The sequence below is a fragment of the Octopus sinensis genome, linkage group LG13, assembly GCF_006345805.1.
Source record: "Octopus sinensis linkage group LG13, ASM634580v1, whole genome shotgun sequence".
Taxonomy (NCBI): domain Eukaryota; kingdom Metazoa; phylum Mollusca; class Cephalopoda; order Octopoda; family Octopodidae; genus Octopus; species Octopus sinensis.
The window spans coordinates 56491827-56517160 of NC_043009.1; the positions used below are offsets into that span (position 1 = coordinate 56491827).

The 25334-nt window shown below is 33.7% G+C and overlaps 1 protein-coding gene across 1 annotated transcript in view; it reads left to right on the plus strand.

Moving 5' to 3' along the window:
- Nucleotides 1–25334, plus strand: part of LOC115218639 (N-alpha-acetyltransferase 15, NatA auxiliary subunit) — a 51557-nt gene that overhangs the window by 16791 nt on the left and 9432 nt on the right. Inside the window, exons 3-17 of the mRNA XM_029788556.2 lie at nucleotides 5089–5193; nucleotides 6806–6894; nucleotides 7086–7154; nucleotides 9308–9442; nucleotides 10523–10670; nucleotides 11823–11942; nucleotides 12489–12587; nucleotides 13531–13637; nucleotides 15445–15514; nucleotides 17749–17918; nucleotides 18047–18199; nucleotides 18910–19038; nucleotides 19263–19412; nucleotides 21777–21840; nucleotides 22470–22660. Coding sequence (XP_029644416.1) covers nucleotides 5089–5193; nucleotides 6806–6894; nucleotides 7086–7154; nucleotides 9308–9442; nucleotides 10523–10670; nucleotides 11823–11942; nucleotides 12489–12587; nucleotides 13531–13637; nucleotides 15445–15514; nucleotides 17749–17918; nucleotides 18047–18199; nucleotides 18910–19038; nucleotides 19263–19412; nucleotides 21777–21840; nucleotides 22470–22660 — 1799 coding nt within the window. The remainder of the gene's footprint in view (nucleotides 1–5088; nucleotides 5194–6805; nucleotides 6895–7085; nucleotides 7155–9307; nucleotides 9443–10522; nucleotides 10671–11822; nucleotides 11943–12488; nucleotides 12588–13530; nucleotides 13638–15444; nucleotides 15515–17748; nucleotides 17919–18046; nucleotides 18200–18909; nucleotides 19039–19262; nucleotides 19413–21776; nucleotides 21841–22469; nucleotides 22661–25334) is intronic.

The window sequence follows — 25334 nt, forward strand, 5'->3', positions numbered from 1 at the left end:
TGTTAAGGAGGGAATATAGTCATAGATATCTTACCAAAATGAACATTGGAGCATGTCAGTGTTTACCAACTTGTCAAATTCTGTTGGAATATGTCAGTTTTCCAACTCATCAAATTCTGTTGAATTGTCCAACCAATGCTAGCATGGAAGCCAGACATTAAGTGGCAATGGCTGCAGTGGTGGTGCAGCAGCAGCATCAGTATTCATCTTGAAGATTTTGCTGACTCTTGGAGTTGAACTTGCACTGAGGATGTCCTTCGGTCACCATGCCAGTCTCCATTCTATTGGTGTAGATCAAGGTTTGTTTTGATGACCTGCAGTCATGTCTTACATTGCTTATCACTGTGTTACTCTTAACCAAATTGTAGAATCCTATTTAATGGCAGTCTAGAGCAGTGGTTCCCAAAGTGAGCAGTACTTACCCCTTGGGGCTGTGGAAAGATCCAGCGGGTGCATTGAAGAAAAGTGAGATGATAATGGGGTGGTCAAAATAGAGTGATAGATGTAAAAAAAAATATTAATAGGTTTAAGTTTTGTGAAATAGTTGTTTTGAATTTACTGCAGAAAGTGGTCTACATTTGTGGTGGGGAGGATGAGGAGGGCACTAGGAATGTGGCCTGGGTGCCAAGGGGGCAGCAGCCTGCAAAAGTTTGGGAACTACTGGTCTAGAGGATAGTGATTATACATCAATGAACCAACAGACTGTGGCTCATAGGTCAAATTAGCAATATTTTTACAGAGAAGCTTAATTGGAGATTTGATACTTGAATTTGACCACGTAGCAAATATGCAGTGTTTTACTCTAACACTAATTATCAGTTTACTTCAAACATTGGAGAATTTTCAGTTTGTAGGTATTGAGTATTAGATCTACCAAGAATTGGATTTTTGGTTGGTACTATCTCTTCTTTCAGGACTGCATGCTTTGTTGTGTGAGGCAGCATGTACCTAGTTGGCTCACCTGTTTTCATATAATTTCCCTTTTAGATTAGCAAATTAGAAGAAAAATACCAGTTGAACAGATTCATCCTCCATATACCATTAGATAACAGTGACTGAGCAGACACACTTTCACTTATAAGCCAGCATTTTATTATAACACCAGCACTAGAGAGGTTGCCTTGTGTTTGCAAGAGCAAAAAGTCCTCTCTCCTCTTCTGCATTATTTTGTTTGCTTAAGACATATGTGATCAAGAATATGGATGTGATGAGGAAGAAGGAGTGATAACAGTGAGAGGGTGATAGAGTAGGGAATAATGAATGAGAGACAGTGGCAGGGAGACAGTGGTGAAAAGAGGATACAGAATGATGAAAGTGGGTCTAATAGAAGTGAGGAACAGTGGTTTATGTCAACAAAGGTAGAGTGAGTCATGTCAGTGATTGATAGGGAATGGAGTAACTTGAGAAAGAGAGCGAGTGATATATATATAGCAGTATAGGTAGGTAACGGTTCAGAGAGAAAAGAGGCTAGCAGTAGAGAAGGGTAATGGTTGTGGCATATTGAATATGGATTGTTTCAATGCCATCCTTCTTCACACAGATGTTGTGATGGAAGAGAGGCAGAATGATAATGAATTATGGTAGAGGAGATCTAATGTAGACAGGCATACCCCAAAACCTCTCTCTTTCGTATGTGATAGAATGAATAGGAGAGAAGATGAATAATAGATAAGAGACAAAGAACGGGGACTTAACAGGAATATAATATAGGCAAAAGACAACTGAACCTTCATCATCACCATCTCCATTTTAACAGCGGTTCTACCATGAGTAGACGAGTCTTCTTTAGCAATAGTTGTCATCCCCATCATGAGGCTCATTCTTGGAATGTGTTACCTTATGTCTTTCTCTGTATCCTTTCTTTATAGATTTCATTTATCTATAACTCACATTTATACAACCTACATACTCTATATGCATCACATGCGTGTACCAGTGTGTCTTCCCTTTTTATATGTATGTTTGTTAGATATTAGAGGTATAAACACTGAGTTTCAGATTTTCTTACTGTGTAGTCCTTGTCATAAGTTCAAAGCAAGGGTCTAAATCTGTTTCAGTTTGCCTAACTGATATATTCATTTACAAAAAAGAATAAAAAAAGAAAAAGCTGTTACCTAGGAAGATGGACAACATTATTTTAATGTTCACTTTACTATGCTTGCATGGATCAGGCAAGATTTGTTGAGGTAGCATTTCCATAGCTGGATGCTTTTCCTGTTGCCAACCCTCATCAGTTTTTAAGTAAACTAATATTTCCCCGTGACCAGACATGTTTTCATAGGAGATTGGAAATGAACAGTGCTGTATGACAGTAACAATCATTTACAATTATTATGCTGTCAAGACAAGGAGACAACCCCCTCCCATACATATGCACACACACTTTCACAAAATGGCCTTTGAGTTTCCATCCATCAAATTTACTCACAAGGCTTTAGTTGGCTCGGGGCTACAGTAGAAGACATTAAGACACTTGCCAAAATGTTATGCAGTGGGATTGAACCTTGAACCATGTGATTGTGAAGTAAGCTTTTTAACTACACAACTATGCCCACATCTGTCAAGCTGTAAAAAGAGAAGAAAAAAAACATCCCACAACAACAAACATCCCACTTATGCAAACATGGTAAAACAATTTTAGAAGTGCATAAAATATTTGTATAAAATATATTATTTATGCCCTTATATACAGGCACCAGTAATATTATATACCGGTATATAAGTAAATATTTATGTGCATATGTCTACATATGAAATTGAAAATGGTTTCTGTATTCCTAAAGGATTAAATAGATCACCACTTCATGTTGTATGTAAATTACAAGTCACACTATTCAACAGGCCATCAAATATGCATTGTACACACACATGCACATGCATGTGTGTGCATATATATATATATATATATATATATATGTACTGTATATACTCATGTAAAAGTCGAATTTTTTAAGGTCAAATTTATGGGTCAACTATTGCATGGATACTATTTTTGAGGGGTTGAAATTGAAGCTAGAATCTGAAGTACTGTATCATCAGCAGAAACTCAATTGATCTCTAAGCAAATAAAACAAAAACATAATGAATTACAGTAATATTACCAATTCTATGCACAAAACACATGTCATAGTAAGTAACAAAACCCATAAACAAGACCATGTAGCTCTTATAAATATTTATACTTTCTCTTTAAAAAAAAAAAAATTGCAGGATGTCTGTGCAGTGGTACTTGCTGTTGTTTGCCAATAGTGCTATCTGGGAAACACATTTCTCACCATGTAAAAACACGAGTGTATGATGTATGTGTTTATTGTATTTGGAGATGAGGAAAATATAAAGGTCGCGTGGGAACCACTGATCTAATTTACCAGTCATGCCTTGGTTCGAATTCAGACAGTAGCGTTTGCCAGTGTTCGCCAACAGTGATGTCTGTGAAGCACGTTTTTCACCATGTAAACAATGAGTGCATGATGCATGTGTTTATTGTGCTTGAAGATGTATGCAGGCTTGCAGCATATCCTGTGCATACATTTTAGTAATGGTGATGTAGCACCCATCAACAGATGTGTAGTACTCGCTATTAAATGGTGTTTTACTATAAGCACCAAGCATTCCTCCTATAGTAAGGTAGCCACACAATTTTGTTAGTGTTATTTCTACTTACAGGATAATATGGTACTTTGACCCACAAATGTTGTCCTGTTGTTTGTGAAATACTAGGGTTGACTTTTATATGCGGGCCTATGGAAAATTCCCAATATTTTGGCCTAAAATAAGGTGTTGACTTTTACAAGCGATCAACTATTACTTTAGTATATATGGTATATATATATATATATACACACACACACACACACATTGTGACCCAGGCTGACCAAACTTTATTAATGAATTTGGTAGATGAAAACTGATACAAGCCTGTTGTATGTATGGGTGTGTTTGTACCTTTACCTTGATATCACATGATGGTTGTAAACAAGCATCACTATCATACAAGCAAAGTTGTTCATTTCCAGTCTCCCATAGGGAAATATTATCTTGTTTGGTGACAGGAAAGGTATCCGGCCATAGAAAATTTGCTTCCACAAATTCTCCCTGACCCATGCAAGCATGGAAAGGTAGATATTAAATAATGATGGTGATACATTGGTTTTCATTTGAAATATTTCAGTCTTTTCTTATATCTTGACAATACAGTTCACATTTGTTATGCTTAATGAAAATGGAAAGAAAATGAAACATTTTTGACAATATCGGCTTCTGTTTTAAATTTCTCCTATTTTCATCTTTGAAACTTTTGAAGTCAATGTTTTATTGTGTGTTTTGAAAAAGGTTCTTTAACACGATCAATGTTTCATGTAGTTAAAGAAGAAATATGACAAAGTTAACATAACACTTTTCTTTCCATATTTCTATGGAAAACTGTCTTTTCTTTTTTTTTATATTAATTTTGAAAATAACGAGAAATTTAGTAAAATAACTATCCTTATTAACCCTTTTTTTTTACCATATTTCTTTTGAATCATGCAGTCTTTGTTTCAATTATTTTTGAAAATAATAAAGATTTTATTAAATTAATGTTGTCCTTAATAATTTAGTATGAAATTCTAATGGAAGGTTTTAATTTAAATCATTTTAAAATGGGCAGTCTGTATTGTAGAACCAGGGGCAGTTTCAGACAGGTTGGTATCAAAAGGGTTAAGTTGGTGTTTGGAAGCCAAATTAACACAAAATTTTGATGGAAAGTTTTAATCTAGATCACTTTTGAGCAGGAAGTTTGTATCATAGAACCTGGGGCAGTCTTGGGTCTGTTAGTATCAAAAGGGTTAAGCAAGAGACGGGGGAATAACAGTAATTTTGTTTTCCTTTTCCTAGCTCTTTAAACATGCAAAGTTAACTTCAGCGAAAGGACAATGTTAATGAATAATTCAATGCTTGATCTTTCAGATGGGATGTACAGTTGAGAAAGATAAGTAATTTATATTGTTGTGTACAAGTAACACACTGACATTTAAAGTTGACCATTATTTTCCAGTCAACCAGTATTGATTTGAAAAATAAAATCGTTTTTATGTTTGCATTTTTCAGAGACTTTGGCGATGAAAGGTCTGACCTTAAACTGTTTAGGAAGAAAAGAGGAAGCATATGAACATGTTCGTCGAGGATTGTTGAATGATCTTAAAAGTCATGTGTGTATCCTTTTAAAGAAACTGCAATTTTCTTACTGAAGCTCGCAGTGACTATTAAACTTAAAGAAATGGAAACAACTTTTGTTTAATTAAACAGATTTTTTGTTGTGCATTTTAAATTCAGTTTCCAGTGTGTATTTATTATAAAGATATTTTGAGGAGTTTGCAAAATATCTTTTGTTTGTTGCTTAACTCTTTCGTTACCACATTTTGATTGAAATACATTGCTTTTGTTTCAATTAATTGTGAAAATAATGAAGGATTTAGTAAAATAACTTTGTCATTGTTAAGCTAAGGTTTGGAACATAACAAAAAAATTTGATGCAAGGTTTTAATTTAGATGATTTTATAGCTGGAAGTTTTTATCAGAGAATCAGGACAGTCTTGGCAGTTTTTATCAAAAGGGTTAAAGAATATGTTTTGCACTTAAGAGGTACAATTATATTTAAAAAATATATATAAGGAATATTTTGAACTCATTTTTATAGGAAAAATATAATATGCATCTATAGGGAAAACAATAAAAATTTAAACATTTTGCATTGACCATTTTTAGAATCATGCACATTGTTCTTTCCTTAATCTATTATGTTTTTTTATAAAGTATCCTGTTTTATATGAATTTATAGAAAGTATCAGAAAAAGCGTATGACTTTTCAATTGAAAAGCTGTACTCCTATGCAAAACTGGATTTTAGATTGTAACATACGTGTATTCACTTTTCTATATAAAAATTATATTCATTTACGAAATTATTTCCTTTTTTTTTTTGCCTTGTAGAGTTGATTGCCATGGAAATTTCTCAAATGGCCAAAAAATGCATCCAATATAATTTAAATACATTAAAGATAGAAATCAAGTTTTCAGAGATTACATTGTAGTGGATGGAATAGGCTCCCTATTGCTGATTATACTGAGTTAAATATATTTTATGTCTCGTGTTTGGAGACATAATTTAATCATTTAAAGATGTGTACATTTCCACTACAGAATTTAGGTTAGTAGTTTTGAAAATGTAAGAATATATCTTCATTGTAGAATATGAAGGTTATCAACATGAGTAACTTTGAAGCATTTTTTCCCTTTGAATTAAAAATGCAATTAAATACTCATTCAGATCTGTGTGATTCTACATAAATCTGTCACAAACAAGGAGACTTAACCTTATTTCATCATCACCTTGGATGCCTCTTAACGTCCTTTCTGTGACAAGGATATTTTCCTTCTTGGTCAGATAAAATTATTAAACTAAAAATTAAGAAAATAAAAATAAGAAAAAAATGTATGTTGTAGAGCAATTTTAGTTCTCTATGAACTATGATTCATCAATGCAAGAAAATTTTCTTTTGATATAGATGCTTCCAAATTTGGTTATATTAGTAGTTATTTTGATTTTACTTTTAAGTTTTAGATGGAAGAAAGGTTTGTGTGTATGTGTGTGTGTGTGTGTCACAAAATTTAATGAATTCCTTTTGTTTTCTTGCTAATAGAAGTGTTGTTTGAATTTTAGGTACTTGTGGAATCTATAAATCTCTCATTCATTAGATCATATGATTATATTACATTAATCTGAGTATTTGCCTGCTTTCAAGATTGTTTCCTTAACAGAATCCTAGGTTGGCATGTGTATGGTCTCTTACAGAGGTCTGACCGCAAATATGATGAAGCAATAAAATGTTACAGAAATGCACTGAAATGGGACAAGGTCAGTTATTTTGTTAAATTCTATTTTACTCTTCTCTTTAAAAACATTAAATCTTATTGTTTGATTATATGTGATAGCTATTTTTGTAGCCATGTTTTTCCAAAATTTGAAGCGAGTTGCACTAAATATATTTGAAATGAGAGTTGTTGGAAAATATTTATATAAAACATTTTTTTTGTTTTGTTTTGTAGGACAATATTCAAATATTGAGAGATTTATCTCTCTTGCAAATTCAGATGAGAGACTTGGAAGGCTATCGCGTAAGTTTTACATTAAAGATGGTTATATCACTTGATGGTCTAACAAATGTTTTAACTTGCGAAGTTGCTAGCACTGGATATTTGTGAGCAAGATATGTAGTTCTGTGTGTGTGTTTGTATGTACTGTTGATAGAACGTGAAATAATTCTTTTTTTGGAACAGTTTAACTTGAAGCAGATAAAGCTATAAATAATAGCATGTAAATATTATAGCTTCATCAGTTTTGAGTTAAATCATTCCAAAAAAGAACACACACACACACACACACACATATATATATTATTACTGGTCAGAGAATATACAGATAGTAAGATCTCAATCTCTCAACAAGAAAGAAAGAAACAAATTTAGAGATAAAAATAATTCATTGATAAACTGGTGCAATACATTTTACAAGTATTTTAAAAATACACAGAAAAATAAATATATGAGTGAACTAATAAACTAAAGAAGTAAATATTTTTTTAGTAGTTTTTATCTCTACATCTCATGATAATTCCAGAATCTTTTGAGAAGTGATGGCATTGAACCACCAAAAAGATTTTTTTTGTTTTCCTACAACTGAATCACAAACTATAGAGTGATGTAATGCAAAAGGACACAATCCACTTGATTTTGCTATCATGCTCCAAGGTGACTTATTGCATTTATGGGCTCTCTAATGTGTGTGTGCGTTTCTTATATACGTGTGTATGTAGCCTCATCAGTTTCATGTCTGTTTTTCTATGTTAGCTGAGCTAGTGTGTAATGCAATCACGACACTAGCATCATGTGGTTTCAGTTTACTAGAGATCTTACTGCAATTATCTGTATTGGATACACAGTTCTTCCTGTCCTTTTCCAGCAATAAATCCATTTTAATCTTAGTTATGGTTTATCTCTCAATTGTTTGTTTTGCAGTTCTTTAACAGATTTTGTAATGAAAATCAGATCGTAAAGAATAATAATTTAAGAGCCTCTATTAAACAATCTTTTGAATAACCTAAAGTGTATAGAAACAAATAGATGAATGCTAAGGTCAGCTAGAATATATTTAATTCTTCACTTTCATTGTCAAAGTATACAAAAATCAAAAATGAATTGTCTACCCTTTGCTGTATACTCATGCACTTGTCTAAGCAGTTTGGCACAGCGTAGTGTGAATCCAGGTTGCATCTCAAACGGGTTCCCTGTTTTCTGTTGTAATAATTCTTTATATTTCTTGAATTTTATTGGTAATTTAGTTAAACCCACTCAAGTGTGTCACCTTTACTGTTTTTAGCAATTAATAATGATAATGACATAACCTATGAATAGCTTTCTGCATAATTCTGTTAGCTTTCACACAACGTTTCTTGTCTTCAAGTAGTTAATTGATTTAATGACTATTTCCTTACTGACACAGCTGTAAGGAGAACAGTCTTTCTCTTATTTCATTTATTCTCAGCATTTTTTGTATTGTTTTGTTGTCAGTGAAGGCTAGTATACCATTTGAACATTTTCCCCCAAATATTTAACTCAAGAAGTTTCACATGTAGATAATGTAAGACATTAACAACCCTTTTGCTCTCTGCTTCTTAATATGCAAGTTTAGGCCTGCCCCATGAATGGAATATACATACTAGATGAAAAAATGATGCATGTTGATAGTGGTGGATGTCTATTGTAAAGGTAGATTTAAGTAAATTTTATAAAGATGCAATCAGAACAGAAGAGCAAGCATCACAGAAAAACATAATGAAAGTCTTATAGAAGACTACCATTTTTCTCTGGTATGCAAGTTGGCATAGTGTAAACATTCAAACATCGTCACTGTCTTTCCAAATCTTGCTGTATTTTACATGTAATTTTTTGGCCCTCCAAAGTCGTTTTGGTGCATAGTCAGAAAAATTCAGCGTGTATGCTCTGTTGTCAAACTGCCCCATCTCTTTTTTGCATGGCAAATTGGATTGGAAACCGTTGGTGACAATAGTAACAACATTTCTGCCACCTCATGTATTCTTTTCTTCAGATCAATTTTTTAGAAAATGTTATTTTATCCATAACTCTTAGTTTTAAGATTGCCTTATATGTAATAAGTAATAAGAATTAAGAAAATCAGTACTCATTTACTTATTTCTGCCTATTGGTGTGGAATTAATATGACAATACAAATTTCTTTTGATATATTTTAGGACACCCGTTATCAGCTTTTGGTTCTCAGACCTGGTCAAAGAGCTTCTTGGATTGGCTATGCAATGGCTTATCATCTATTACGTGATTATGATATGGCTCTTAAAATTTTAGAAGAATTCCGGAAGACTCAGGTTGTAAGTAATATTATTTATTGGAACTAATAAACAAAAAGTTTACAATCTGTCTTGCTACCATGTGTTTATGTATGATCTTTTTTTTTAAAGTTAAATGCTGGCCTTTTTTTAAAAAGCTGCTGTGGTTTCAAATAGACTTGTTTTCATGTGTCTTAATTTGTATATTTAATAAAAGGATAAAAAACTTATCTTTTATTTATAAAAAAAAACAATCTTGAATCGTCATGATTTAAACACTTGTAGATAGAACTTGGACTAATTATAATAATTACATGATCTGCAACAAGGCGTATTTATGAAAATGTCCTTGTGCGTAACTGAGAGATATACACTCCAGATGTTTAGAGTGTAAGATGTAATCAAAGAAAATCACATTCTTAGCAGAAAGCGGCTAAAATACTTTTTAACCCTTTGTCTGGCCAAAATATTCTACCTCTTTTATGTTCAAACTTGGCAGATCCAACTTCTCACACATACAAAGTCATACTAAAATTAAAAATCACATCATCAAAATTGTGAACATATGAAATAATGCATAATTTAATTCAAAACAATGTGAATAATTAAGTATTACATTTCACAGAATAATCTGAATGCTAACGAATTAAAATCTCTGGTACTGCATGAAACTGGACAACATTGGGTTTATGGATCAAATTTTATTTAGCTTTTGTATTACATGAATCTTAAATATTTGTATCATGCAGTTATGTCTAGCTTATTTACATTGTAATAATTTTTTAATTTTTATTAATTAGTAAAAATTAATAATTTGAAAAGTAAACCAGCTCTTATGTATGTCTAGTGAAAGGCATGTAGCTTGTTTTGTTGAGGTGTGAAATGGATGCACAAGCTTAGCATGTCCTGGAACCCCAAAAGGAAGCACTGTTGGCAGTTGGTTTTAAGCTGGAACATATACTGATGGTTGATTCTGGTAGTAGTAGTAGTACCAGTACCCTCTGGAATATGTGTCTTAGTAAAACAACTCTCATTGGGACAATATACTATGAAATTCTTTTACATGATTTTGTAATTCTTAGATTTTTAGTTAAACTTAAGCCTTTTTTCTTCTCTTTTTAGCCCAAGCTCATGGATTATGAACACAGTGAAATGCTGTTATATCAAAACATGGTTTTACAGGAAGCTAATATGATTGAAGATGCATTAGAACATTTACACTCGAACGATAGTCAAATAGTGGATAGGCTGTATCTTCTGGAGACTCGAGGTAAGGAATCTGTAACTTTGTTAAAGAATATTTTATGTACAAGAGAACTATAACTGAATAAAAGGGAGTGATTGACTATTATTCTCATTTTTAAATCTGTTATTTTATACTTCATTTAATAGGTATCTTTAAGTGTTATATTTACAAGTACAGTTAGGTAGGAATGAATTCTCAAAACTTCTGATAGGTTGCTGGATGCCCTTCCTATCACCAATCATAGTGAGTGTATTTAATTGTGGCACCAATACTAGAGAAGTTATTTTGTCCTTAGCAAGACTAAAGGCTTCTATTTATCTTAGATTTTCTCCATTCATTCACCAGTACTAGGTAATTTCATCTAAGGTGCAGGCTGAAAGTGGTCATTGTACTGGCTTTGAGAGTATAAAACTAAGACTAAGGCAGATATCAAATAAATTTTGTAGCCTGTTCCATTGGCTGAGAGTAAATTAATGCTTTAAATATATAAGGACATTGAATAATACTGTGGTTTATAATAACCATCTGGTATATAACACTTCAAGCGTGTTGGTCAAAATACCTTGTGGTATTTGTTCTGGTTCTTGACATTGTGTGTTTAAATGTCACCAAGGTCGACTTTGTTTTGTCTTTCCTGGGCCAATAAAATGAAGTACCTGTCAAGTATTGGGGTTGATTTAATTGACTAATCCCTTCTCCGAGTGTGACTGCACATACTATGTTACAGATCACCATTTAGAAATAGTATAGTGACAGACTATTTCAGTATTTAGTTATGTCCCTTTATCTTTCAAATTCATATCTTGTTGAAGTTATCTCCACACTCAAGCCATCCAAAATCAATAATATTAATAGCTGTTAAAGGGAGAATTTAGTTGATCATTCTCCTTAATCACAAATCTTATGTCCTAACATTGAAGTTAATCTAGTAAAATGATGAGCATTTGAAATGGCAGAAAGATGGAGATGATATGAAGTGATATTTGCCTGTGTTCCTTTACATTTTGAGTTGAAATCGTTGCTGAATGAAGATTGCCTTTCTTCCCTACAGTGTCAGTCATACATTTGTGTCTTTGTACTAGTGTTAATGAACTTATTTCGATGTTAATTACTTCCAATGATTATTTATATGTAAACATGGCATTTTAATGAATTTTTTAACATTCTCATTTCCAGCTGCATTGTTTCTCAAGTTAAAGAAAAGAGAAGAAGCTTGTGCTCTCTATAAAATCTTAGTTGAACGTAATCCAGAAAATATGGCATACTATAAAGGAATGGAAGGATCTATGCATCCAGGTATGAATCTCTTATATTATGCAGCTATCTGGAATACAGTATAATTATTAAAGGCATAATAAAATAGCATTCACTAATTTCTTTCTGAAAAGAAAGTATGACAGAATGAAATATATTAAGCAAAATTTCGACTTAAAAACTCCAGGAATGTTGATTTTTATTTTGTAGAAGAATGGTTAAGATTTTTATAAAGAATTGCATTTTAAGTGTATTGTTACTAGCCTGTATTAATTTTAGTTAAGTTTTTTTTTGTATAGGAAATCTCTTCTGTGAAATTTGATTCTACATATTTCAGTTATTTTTTATAAAATAAGTTTTCTTTTTGTTCTTCATTGATTTATTATTTAATGTTGTCAAATTTGCGTGAACTCTTTCTTTGATTCATCTTAAGACAATTCCTACTGCCTGATTAATTGACAAAATTATAAGTGGTAAAAGTGTTTCCATAGCTGTTTTTAATTATTGAGCAAGATGATTATATAAATTGTATAATTTTGTATGTTCCTATTTCAAGTAATTATGTTTGATTTTTCAAATTTTATTTAGATGCAACAATAAATGATCGATTAAAATATTATAATGAGGTTTCTACAAAGTTTCCTAAAGCTTCCTTACCAAAGAGAGTGCCTTTATCATTCACTATGGGTAAAGTATTCATTGTTTAATTTTCCTTGAATTCTCACTTTGATTTCATTCAATTAAAAAAAAAAAAAATCGATAATTCTTTTTTATATGTATGGCATATCAATTCTTATGAACTGTGTCTTACCATCTGCAAGATTTAGTAATTTGTAACATAGACCATACTATACAAAAATATAACACTTTTTGAAGTTTGACCTCTACTTGAATGTCATGTAATAACATTTGCTTCACACTCATTTTTCTTTGTTTTTTTAATCTTTAGAACTGTAGCCATAGCCTATACAATCATTTGCCTAACCATCATCATTAATTTTACGTGTTATTTTCATGGCTAAATAGATTGGATGAAACTTGTTGAGGCAGATTTTCTACGGCCAGATGCTTTTTCTGTTGCCAACCCATAATTGTTTGAAGTGAGATATTTGCATTCCCACATATTAAAAGCAACAAACTTGCTGATTGCTTTCTGGAGGATGCAAGCAAAGACATGATTTTGCTCAGATAGTATTAATGAGAATATGTAGAAAAAAAAACATTCACATGTGTGCACATGCACACACACACACACACACACACACACACTCTGACAGACAGACAGACAGAGCGAGAGTTGTCAGTTTCTATTTAACATTTCTGCATGCATGGCATTAGTCAGTCTGAGGCTATAGTAGTATAGTAGAAGACCCATGCCCAATATTCCGCACAGTGGTACTGAATCTGGAACCATGTAGTTGCAAAGCAAGCTTCATAACCATTCTGCTATTCCTGTACCTTGTCTTTAATATTTATCAGCTGACTGAAGGAATATTAAGTTTTATGAATTTTTTTTTTACAATATTGAGAATTGATGTTTCAACAATTGTGCTAATTGAATTATGACTTGTTTAAAGTATGAATGTTTTTATGTTTTATTTTTATTTTATTTTTTAATTTTTTATTGCAGGTGAGGTGTTCAAGACTCAGATTGACCAATATTTATGTGCTGCTTTGCATAAAGGGGTTCCACCATTGTTTATTCGTTTGAAAGAACTTTATAAATCTCCAGAAAAAGTGAGTAATATGTTCATAGATATTTGTTTCATCCTCTACTGTTATTTTATGTTTGTTGTAATCTATATTTTCAACGAATCAAGCATATTTTAGAAGTTATCAACAAACAAGTCCTTTTATCCATCTTCTTTAATATATGGCAAGCTATTATTCTACTACAGGCAGGCCAGCAAGCAAAAGCTCATGGCTCTTGTGATCTTACATAAGTCTCTTGTTAACATATATAAAACAATTACATTCTCTACACTACTAAATAAGGGGTATTTAGAGGAAACATCAGTAATTTGCTAACGACCTCACTCGAATGTTTTGTTCATGTACTACCGGCACAATGCCAGTAAGGTGGTGCTGGTAACGAATTGAGTGTGATCGTTACCAGCGTTGCCTTACTGGCACTTCTGCCGGTGGCATGTGAACAAAACATTCGAGCGAGGTCGTTGCCAGTGCCGCTAGACTGACTCCTGTGCAGGTGGCACATTAAAAACACCATTTCGAGCGTGGCCGTTGCCAGTACTGCTAGACTGGCCCTCATGCCGGTGGCACGTAAAAGCAGCCACTACACTTTTGGAGAGGTTGGCGTTAGGAAAGGCATCCAGCTGTAGAAACTCTGCCAGAGCAGATTGGAGCCTGGTGCAGCCATCTGGTTTGCCAGTCCTCAGTCAAATTGTCCAACCTATGCTAGCATGGAAAGCGGACGTTAAATGATGATGATGAAACAACAATTATCAACACAAAATTTAACAAAATGAAGTGTTTTTTTGTTTATCTTTAGGACATCATAGGCGTGTGGCTTAGTGGTTAGGGTACTCAGCTCATGATTGTAAGATGAGTAGTACTTGCATTTCAAAGGGCCAGCTTTGTCACATTCTGTGTCTTGCTGAACCTCTCTGAGAATTATGTTAAACATCTGTGGAGTGTTCATCCACTTGAATGATAATTTCACCAACAGGCTGTTCCCTTGATTGGATTAACTGGTACTCTTGTTGAGTGCCAGTTAGAGCATCATAATCATTCAAATAGAAAGGTATTCTTCTTGTTTTAGGCTGTTATTTCTAGCAGGCCAAGCTGCCATTTTGAGCAGTGGTTCTTCACCTTAGCTAAACCAGTTACAATACTTATGTTTTAAACACATTTTTTGGGATTAGAATATGAATGCTATATTGTTATCCGTTAGTAGAAAATATGATTGATGGTGTAGCAAGGTTCAGTATAATTTCCTTGTATAAGTTCTCACCTTTAGTAATTTCTATAAAAAATTTTACAAAGGAGGCACTGATTACTTAAACATCTAAAAACAGATACATGTTGGATGGGACCATCTTAGAAAATATAGTTAATAAATCACTGTACAATATTAGTGTCTGTTTGATTATATCCATAAAACATGCAAAGCAGTTCATAAAATGCCATTCCATGAAAGGTGGCACTGGCACTACTATTGCCATTGTTTAAAATTGTTATGTTTAATCTTTTAGCATTCAGATTACTCTGTCAAATGTAATGCTTATTTATATTGTTTTGAATTAACCCTCATTATCTTGTATCCTCAAGATTTTAATGATGTGATTACCTATTTTTAGAATACCATTGTAGGGTAGGTGTAAAAAGCCAGATTTGGCCAGTCTGAACATAATGCAAGTAGAATATTTAGGCCTTGAATGCTAAGGGGTTAAACTAGTTGACTTTTTGTTAAGTATTTTAAGGTATTGGCACATTATGTATACAACCAGCTATAGCAAGATATTATTATTAGCATTTTTCTTTTTCATAATCCATTTAAGCTATAATTTTTGCTGCTTTATTATAGGTTAAGATAATCGAAGATCTCATACATGGTTATCTGGATTGCTTGAAGTCCCATGAACGTTTCCATTTAAGTAAGTCTTTCTTTTGTCTTTGATGTAAATGATACAGGACATATTAACCAGCTTACATTTATGCTTAGAATTTGAATTTTGACTTTTAGGAATTAGGTTGCATGAAATGACAAGTTATTTTGTTTTTGATACAATAATGGCAGAAAATATATTAGAAATTGAAGAAATGTTGGTTTGAATATTCTATTAGGTTTCTGTGATCTATTTGAAGAAAGAGTGTGAAAGAATTTCTGTGATTATCTGTCACTGTGATTTTCCTTCATCAGGATATTATTGTTGGCTGAATTTTGTGACCTATTCTTTTCCCTTTGAATTCTAGAATCCATTATGTTAGATGCTATTTAAATCTGCATTAAGTACAATAAAAGTTTAAAATGTTTATAATATAAGTAGACGTATTGACCTTCGTTATTCATTCAAGTTAAAATTATACAATGTTAACTAGACATATCATGACCATCCAATTTTATCATGTAGCTTCTTGTAAGCAGCTCTTAGTCATAATCATGATCTTAGGTACCTCTTCAACTTATATCCAGGTAGTTTCTTTAAAAGTGATTACTTTACCTAGCAATCTTTCGGTTCTAGTATATTTTATGTCAAATGACCTCGTGTATTTGTTTATATAGATCGTCGATTTCCGTAAAAAATACACACACACATGTACATCAATGCTTCCCATGCACGGTAACTTCAAAAGAACTTCCCTCCTCAAACAATCGCTTTCTCTTAGTCTCTTTTGCTTTCATTACTTCAAAAGTTAGGGTTAGGATCAGGAACCCTAACCACAAAGATCCCATTTCCCCCCAACCCCATATGTAAAAAAATAAAAGTTTTTTACGGAAATCGACGATCATGTATAAACAAATACACGTGGTCATTTGACATAAAATATACTAGAACCGTAAGATTGCCCTTTACCTTGAATACCCTTTCAAGTTATATCCTGGTTACTTGAGGAGATTGTTGGCATCTTTTTATGTTCCAGTAAAGATTAAAAGATGAAAATTATTGTTATTGCCTAATGAAGCCAAGGAAAAAATTGATGTGGATTCATTTTTTTTTTATTGATTAATGTTATTGACTTTATGCAGTATTCTAATTGTGATGATAAACCTCCATCTACTTGGCAACAAAACAAATGGAGAAAGGGCTTGGCAATGGATCACTGAACTAACAGAACCTTTGGTTTACAATTAATGTCATCATTTTTCCTTGATTTGCACAAGCTGTGCTGTGTATTGCCCCATCACTTACCTTGAATTTTTTTCATCTGTCATACAGTTGTCTCTTCCTTACATGAACTAAAGCTTTCATGTTTAACCATTTTTCAATTTCATATTATAAGCATTATGCATCTAGTGGATCATTCTTACTTCACTTCTTTTCATCTTCTCCAAATCTTGTTCATTCAGTACTTATGCCTTACTTACGATGCAGCATCACACTTGCATTGAGTTCATACTGCCTGCTTTGTTAAGTTGACACATCAACATATCAGGCTTTTGGTTAGAAGAGTGAAATCAAGATTTTAAAAATGTAATCAAAAATGTCTACTTTCAGTTTATTCAGAAATTATTTGAGCAATAATTTCGACCCCCCTCCCCCACTACCTTAGCTGGTGCATCGAGTTGACAAAAAAACTTGTGGCAACTAATGCTGAGTATTTTGTTGTATTTGTAACTGTTTGTTCACTTTTAATGGCCTACTTAATTAAACTAGTTAGTCCTTTTTCTGGATTATAGCTAATTTCAGCCGTTTTCAATTGTTTCCATAATGTCTAGATAATTTGGTTTGTTTTCCCCACATCCTTCAAACATGATGATAAGTTAGTGACAGTCCATTTAATCTTAAATTATTATTTACACAACCTGAAAATTTGTGCAGTTACATTTTCCTGGTTTTCTGACCTTTAACCCTTTAGTGTTCAGATTATTCTATCAAACATAATGCCTATTGATTCCCATTGATTTGAATTAATCGTGCATTATCTCATATCTTCAAGATCTTGATGGTGTAATTACTTAATGTAGAATAACATTGTAGGGTAGGTGTGAGAGCCTGGATCTGGCCAGCTTGAACATAAAACAGGTAGAATACTTTTGGCCGGATATGGCCGGTTTAAATACTAAAGGGTTAAACAATTTTCACAATGTTTTACTTATAAATGTTCAAATACAATGACATTTTCTCCTGAAATAATCCTATCGGAGATGTTTATTTTTCTTTTTCAGATCAGGTTGAGAAGGAGCCTCCAACGGCGCTTTTATGGGGATATTATTACTTAGCTCAGCATTATGATTTTTTGAAACAAACAAAGAAAGCCTTGGAACATGTTAATGCAGCTCTTGAACACACTCCGCTATTAATTGAACTGCATGCCCTAAAAGCTAAAATTTATAAGGTACACATTTGATTTGATTTTAGTTGAATATTGCTAGGTGTTTTTATGCTTTCAATTTGTTTGCATTTAAACAATTGTTCCTGACTCCTGAAATCATTTTCTTTCTATTTTTCATTTTATTTTAATAGCATGCTGGTGATATGGAAGAGGCTGTCCGATGTATGGATGAAGCTCAATCACTGGACACTGCTGATCGATACATCAATTCAAAATGTGCTAAATACATGCTACGAGGCAACTTAATTCAAGAAGCTGCTGACATGTGTTCAAAATTCACTAGGGTAAATTTAAAAAAAAAATTCTATTACATTTTCTACTTTTTAAAAATTATATAAATTATTTGATTAAGTCATAGTGAATCAAAATTGGAAGTATTTTCAATAAAAGATTCCACTGCTATAGATAAAATGCAATAAAGTTTAGCAAGTGATGGACTTTGAACTTGATGTTTCAATTTCCTGTAGTTCTGGCACTGAATTTATTCATATCATGATCATTCATCCTAGAAATGCTTTTATTTCTTAAGTTGTATTTTGTCATTTTCCATTCTGGTGATGTTCCATATATCTGTTGATATATTTATTTATCTATCTCTTCATTTATAATTTTGTGCAGAAAGTATTAGAAGCAGATATTTCTCTGACTACTCAGTGTTGAAAGTTTTTAAGTATTTTAGCATAGATCCAATAATATGCTGCCTTTTATGTTCATAACCAAATTGAGATGATTTCAAAGAAAAATAAGCTACAATTTATTGTTTGTGTGCCATGTTACCATTTTACCATTCTATTTGTAGACTTTCAAAATCTAATTGTTTTTTTTTTTTTTTTTTACTTTGTCAGCAATTTGTAATAATTTCTGATTTACACAAACATAGAGTTTTAAATTTTCATTTGTGTTCCTAATTCTTAATTACATATTTCTTACCAGGTACCACTTTCTATTTTTAAGAATTTTTTTTTGTTATTTCGCTTTCATATTATATTTATAGGAAGGTGTATCTGCAATGGAAAATTTAAATGAGATGCAGTGTATGTGGTTCCAAACTGAATGTGCTGCAGCTTACCAAAGGTTAGGAAAATGGGGTGAAGCTTTGAAAAAATGCCATGAAATTGATAGAGTAAGTTTCTAATTAACTCCCTTGGTTTTTGTAACTTCGTATTTGTTTTTAATTTGCTGTAACATCTTGTGTACACCTTATGTAACCATAAGTTCATAGTTTACTTATTCTCCACTTTGTTCAATCCAAAGTTCTTTTTAAAGACCTAATGTCTATATAATTTGCTTTGAATATTTTATAGACAAGAAATAATGATTTTAAAATACAATTTTATATTTTTACAGCACTTTACTGAAATTATTGAAGATCAGTTTGACTTCCATACATATTGTATGAGAAAAATGACATTAAGAGCTTATGTAGGACTCTTACGTTTGGAAGATGTACTTAGAAATCACCCTTTTTATTTTAAGACAGCTCATATCGCTATTGAGGTGAGTGGTTTCTGTATATTTACCTATAAATTCTTTCAGTTGGAATATTTCTTAGGTTAATAAAATATTTCCTGTCATCATCCTTTTATGTCTGCTTTCCATGCTGGCATGGGTTGGACAGGATGTCGTCACAGTATTTCTATTATCATCATCATATCTGCTTTCCATGCTTGCATGGGTTGGACAAGTTATCACAGTTAAATTAGTTCTTATTTTGCATAGTTTCTACATTTCAAAGCCCTTCTTATCACCAACTACTTTACAGACTGTATTGGGTGCAATTCCGTGTGACATCAGCACTAGAAGGGGACTTGAAGAGAGAGCAATGATAGATGTGGAACCTGGGAAAGTGAGTGAAAGAAGGGAGTATGGTTGGAGAGGCTGAATGATATGGACAGTAGGGTGGTAGGGAAGGAAGTGATGGAGGGGAGAGACTAGATAGAAATACATGAGCTGTTAGGTGGAGGAAGAAAGAGAGATAGAGATGTGAGGAAGATTACTGGGAAGGATGGGTTGCTGCAAAATTGGGTGATAGTTGTCAGTAATAAGTAATAATGAGGTTGGGACGATGAAGGTTAGCCTCACAGAAGGGTGATAGTTAGGGGTATTGAATACTGTTGGATCTGATGCCATTTCTTGTTATTTAGGTGGTGGTTGGGAGTTGATTGAATTCTGACTGGTCTAATACATCACTCATTACACAGGCAGCACAGAGAGGGTGGAGGTAGTGGATGAAGATTTAATAGGAGCATAATAGATGAGAGATCCAAATGTAGATATTATGTATCCCAACTTTCATCACTACCACTAGTTTAATGATTATTTTTTCCTGCTTGCACAGGTAGACATATCTTCTTCAGTGCATGTTGCCACTTGTAGTCCTTTGTCATCATCTTACGATGTTTGGCCCCTCGGGGCCAGTTGTGTCCTGCATTTTTCTAGGTTTCCTGCTTCCACACATTTCATCTTTAAACACTCTACACTTATATAATAGAACTGCTATCTCCACAAGCATCACATGTCCCAGTGTAACCTTGCACATTATGTCTAATTCCTTTTGTATCTGATTTTTCTCTCATCTTGCAATGTCATTTTTGCACACAGCTAACATTAACATCCAATGGAATATGCTCACTTAATTTCAATTTAGATCTTGCATATCCCTTGTATTCAGGGCCCTCATCTTGCTGTTGTGGAGCATCACACAATCTACCCTTCGTTCTTTGTTGCCAGCAGAAGTAATAGCTCCCCAAATTTTTTCCACTTTGTTCTTCCTGTGGTTACTATGCTTAAGTAATACCTACCTCCCTTGCTAATCTCCAAGGTAACAAAAGTTAACAGCTAGGGTAATTTCTGACATTTGAAAACTTTATTTCATGTCTACTCTTATTGCTGACTGTTCCTGTGCATCTGCTGCATATGAAGGCCAACTTTTTGGTTAGCCTACTAGTGATCTGACAACACCTCATGTGTATCCATTAGTTTGCAATAAATACACTGCGATAAAATATTTCCATGTCAGCTTCTTGCTATTATCTAATTTTCTCAGATCCACTCTTATCTTCTTCCAATTCTGTGAAGGTTCATTGAAATATTTCTTTCATTTAGATGGTCTATTCTGTGTTGGGAATGAAGACAAAGTTGTCGTGAGTAGTAGTTCAAATTTACGGAATATGTGATAGCAACTACTAACTTTTTCAAAGACAAAGGAATATTCTCTCTATGTAATGTCTTGGAATGTGGCAGAAGTGAATGAATGGTAGTAAAACTTGAGGGGAAACATAAGTTGAATTGAGAATGACAGTGGTAGGGAACTAGGCTGACGTATTGGGTGTAATGTGAATGTTTGGATGAAGCTGACCATGTGAGGTAACACTGCCTGCAATACTATAGAGGTTGTAATAATGTAGGCATAAGAAGAAAATTGATTATATGTGATTATTAAAAAAGATATTGGCATGCTAGTAAATGGAAATTCCCAAACATCACTGTTCTGATAATCTTATTTTATGACCAGAATCCAAGTAGCATATATCAATTAAATTTTAATATAAACAGTTTTAAAAAAAGCAGGTATGCAATGTGAACAAATCACATTATATATAACTTAGCACTTTCAAAGTCAAGTGGAATAAAAATCCTTTCCTTGGATAATAAAAGATTAGTGACAAAAAGAGTATCTTGTTATAAAACATTTCTTCAATAATGTGTCTTCATCCAGCCTTTGCTAGCATGGAAAAACAGATGTTTATATGAACGAATGAATGATGGTAATTAAAATTATGTTTTTGAAAAAATATTTTGAAGTAGTTACCATGTTCCTTTTTCTAGCATTAAATTTTCTTTTCTGTTGTTATATTTTAGATATATTTGTATCTTTATGATCACCCTCAGTCTGAAATCGAAAAAGACAAATCTATAGACACAGGTATGTTTTGTCTTATTCATTTGTTTATTTTGCAATGTATGCTAAGTACATTATTTATTCATATAAGTTGTGCACTTATGTATAATGTGTGTCATTAATTATGGGATATGAAATCCCAAGTAAAAAATCTTCTCTTAGTGCAGTTTTTCCTTTAGTATTATGATTTTTAGAAAAAAAAATGGCAAGTCAAATTTACTATACTTGTATTGCAAAAGTTCACACATGCACAATTTATGAAAATATGCTTAGATTGTTTATGAATTTCATCTCTGAAAATAATGTTACTTTGTATTTTTAGTTATTATACTATAAAAATGGTTCTGTGATAAGTTAACAGGAAGCGACCTAAAGTTATAACCATACTGCAGTATAAAATATGATTAATTTTATCATAGTGGCATATTTAAAAATAGGTGGACACACGTTTGACTGAAAGTTTACAACTATATTATGTGATAATCCCACTGGAATGTGTACGTATATTTGTGTGAATTATTTTAATTATTCTATCTATACATGTCCACTTGAAATTTACCACATGTTTCTTATCTGAATATATTTGTTACTCTTTTTATGATATTCATATATTTTCCTGTCATTAACTTATTTACAAATGTTTCTGTTTGTAGAAAATTTATCACCTAGTGAACTTAAGAAATTACGCAATAAACGACGTAAAGCCCAGAAGAAAGCTGAACTCGAGAAAGAGAAACAGAGAGCTGAGATGGAAAAGAAAGAGCACCAAAACAAAAATAAAGCTACTGATGGAGAGATGGATGGACCAAAAGAGGAAGAACTAATACCAGAAAAGTTGGTCAAGGTAAACATGAAGGATTTTGGTTTAGACGACTATTAATTCAAATTAGTACTCAATTATCTTTCATGTTATGTAATTATAGATCACTACCTAAATTATAAATCTAATAGAAATTAGCAGCTTGATGCTCCAGTTTCAACGCCTGGTCTTAGATTAAGTACAACTATGAAATGTTAAAGATCTCTACTTTCTGATACAAATGCATCTGTGGCAATATTTCCATTATTTTTAATCATAGCTTGCTAAAGAATCTACAATTGTCATTTAGACTAGTTTGGCTAAGTGAATTAAATTTTTAACCCATAAATACTCTCATCATCATTGTGGTTGTCTAACATCCGCTTTCTATGCTGGCATGGGTTGGATGGTTTGACTAAGGTCCAGCAAGCTGGGAGGCTGCACCAGGCTCCAGTCTGATTTGGCAAGGTTTCTACAGCTGGATGCCCTTCCTAATACCAACCACTCCAAGAATGTAGTGGGTGTTTTTTATGTGCCACCAGCATGGGTGCCAGTCAGGTGGCACTGGCATCAGCCATGACTACAATTACACTTGGTTCAGCAGGTCTTTACAAGCACAGCATATCTCCAAAGGTCTTGGTTGCTTGTCATTGCCTCTGTGAGGCCCAACATTCGATGGTCGTACTTCACCACCTCAGCCCATATCTTCCTGGGTCTACCTCTTCCACAGGTTCCCTCCATTGTTAGGGTGTGACATTTCTTCACACAGCTGTCCTCATCCATACGCAACACATGACCATACCAGAGCAGTAGGCTCTCTTGCACACCACACCTGATGCTTCTTATGTCCAACTTTTCTCTCAGGGTGCTTACAATCTGTCATGTATGCACACTGACTTACACATCCACCAAAGTATACTAGCTTCATTTCTTTCAATCATACACATGTCTTCAGCAGTCACAGCACATGTATCACCACTGTGTTGCACTCAGGCAGCATACAGTCTACCTTTCACTCTGAGGGAGAGGCCCTTTGTTTCCAGCAAAGCCCTTTGAACTTTGCCCAGACTATTCTTATTCTAGCAGCTATGCACTCAGAGCATCCACCCCACTACTGACTTGGTCACCTAGGTAATGGAAGCTATCAACTACTTCTAGTTTTTCCCTCTGGCATGTGATGGAATCTGTTTTCTGTACATCTTTGATGTTTATTGCACCTGTGCATCTGCCACACAAAAACTATCTTCCCAGTTAACCTTCCTTTGATATTGCTGCACCTCTTATGTACCCATAGCTTACACCGGATGTGTCTTATGGAGTTTCTACTTACACCTTTTCTACAGATTGAGCTGGACCATCTCCCTGAAGGGATTTGTGATTTTCTGCCTTCCTACTTACTAAGACTTTGGTTTTTGCTAGGTTGACTCTAAGGCCCTTTGATTCTAGACCTTGCTTCCACACCTGAAACTTCTAGTTCTAGTAGTGACTCAGCTATTAGAGCCAGGTCATCAGCATAGAGGAGCTCCCAGGGGTAACCTGTCTTGAATTCCTCTGTTATTGCCTGGAGGGCTATGATGAATAAGAGGGGGCTGAGGACTGATCCTTGGTGAACTCACACTTCTTCACTGTACTCGTTGCCAACCCTCACCTTATTGACAGCATTCCTCTACATGACTTGTACAGCTCTCACCGACCACTCATCTATCCCTAGTTTCTGTACTGACCACCAGATAAGGGATTGGGGGTGGAGGCTGTCAAAGGCTTTCCCCATGTCAACAAAAGCCACATACAGAGGTTTATCTTTGGCTGGGAATTTCTCCTGCAGCTGTCTTACCAGACATATAGCATCAGTGTTGCTTCTCCCTGGCACAAACTCAAACTGTTTCTCATCTGAACTAACTCTCTTCTTAATTAGTTGGGCTGTGACCCTTTCCATTACTTTTATTACCTGATTCAACAATTTAATACCTCTGTAATTATTTCTATCTAATGTGTCACCTTTACTTTGTAGGAGTTGACTATAGTGCTGCTACACCACTCATTGGGTATGACTCCTTCATGTATCACCTGGTTAACTATACAGGTGACTAGACTATAGCCTACACTGCCAGGTATTTTAAGCATCTCAGCAGTGATTCTTGATGGGCTGGGGTTCTTTTACCTGACTTCATATTCTAAATTGCTTTGTCTACCAAGGTACTCTCAATTCGAATAGCTGGTCCCTCTGTTGGGTCGACATTTGGCAAACTCTCTTTCTCCTATTCATTTTCTTCTTTTAGCAACCTTTCACAGTGGCATCTCCAAGTTTCTGTCTTTGCAGCATCAGTAAATGCAAGTGAGCCATCATCCATGCAGACACATTTCTCTCCTATGACATTGCAATTTTCTCTCACATACTGTCTTGCAATTCAAAACACTTCAAGTTTCTGGTCCTCATGATGCAGAACATTGGCAAATTTTTTTCTTATCTGTTTCCCTTCTGGCTAAGCAAACCTGTCTCCTAGCTTCCCTTCTGGCAATCTGATACAGTTCTCTGCTACCACCACACTTCCAGTCCTTCCATGCCTGTTTCATTACCTTTATGCCCCTGTCAACTATGTTGTTACCTTAGGTCAAGAGAGGACTTTAACACGTTGTCCTGTAGGAACCTCCAATGCTTATTAAATTTGAAATAAGATTTTTAAAAAATGATGCTTATGTGTTCCTAGTGAAATTACTA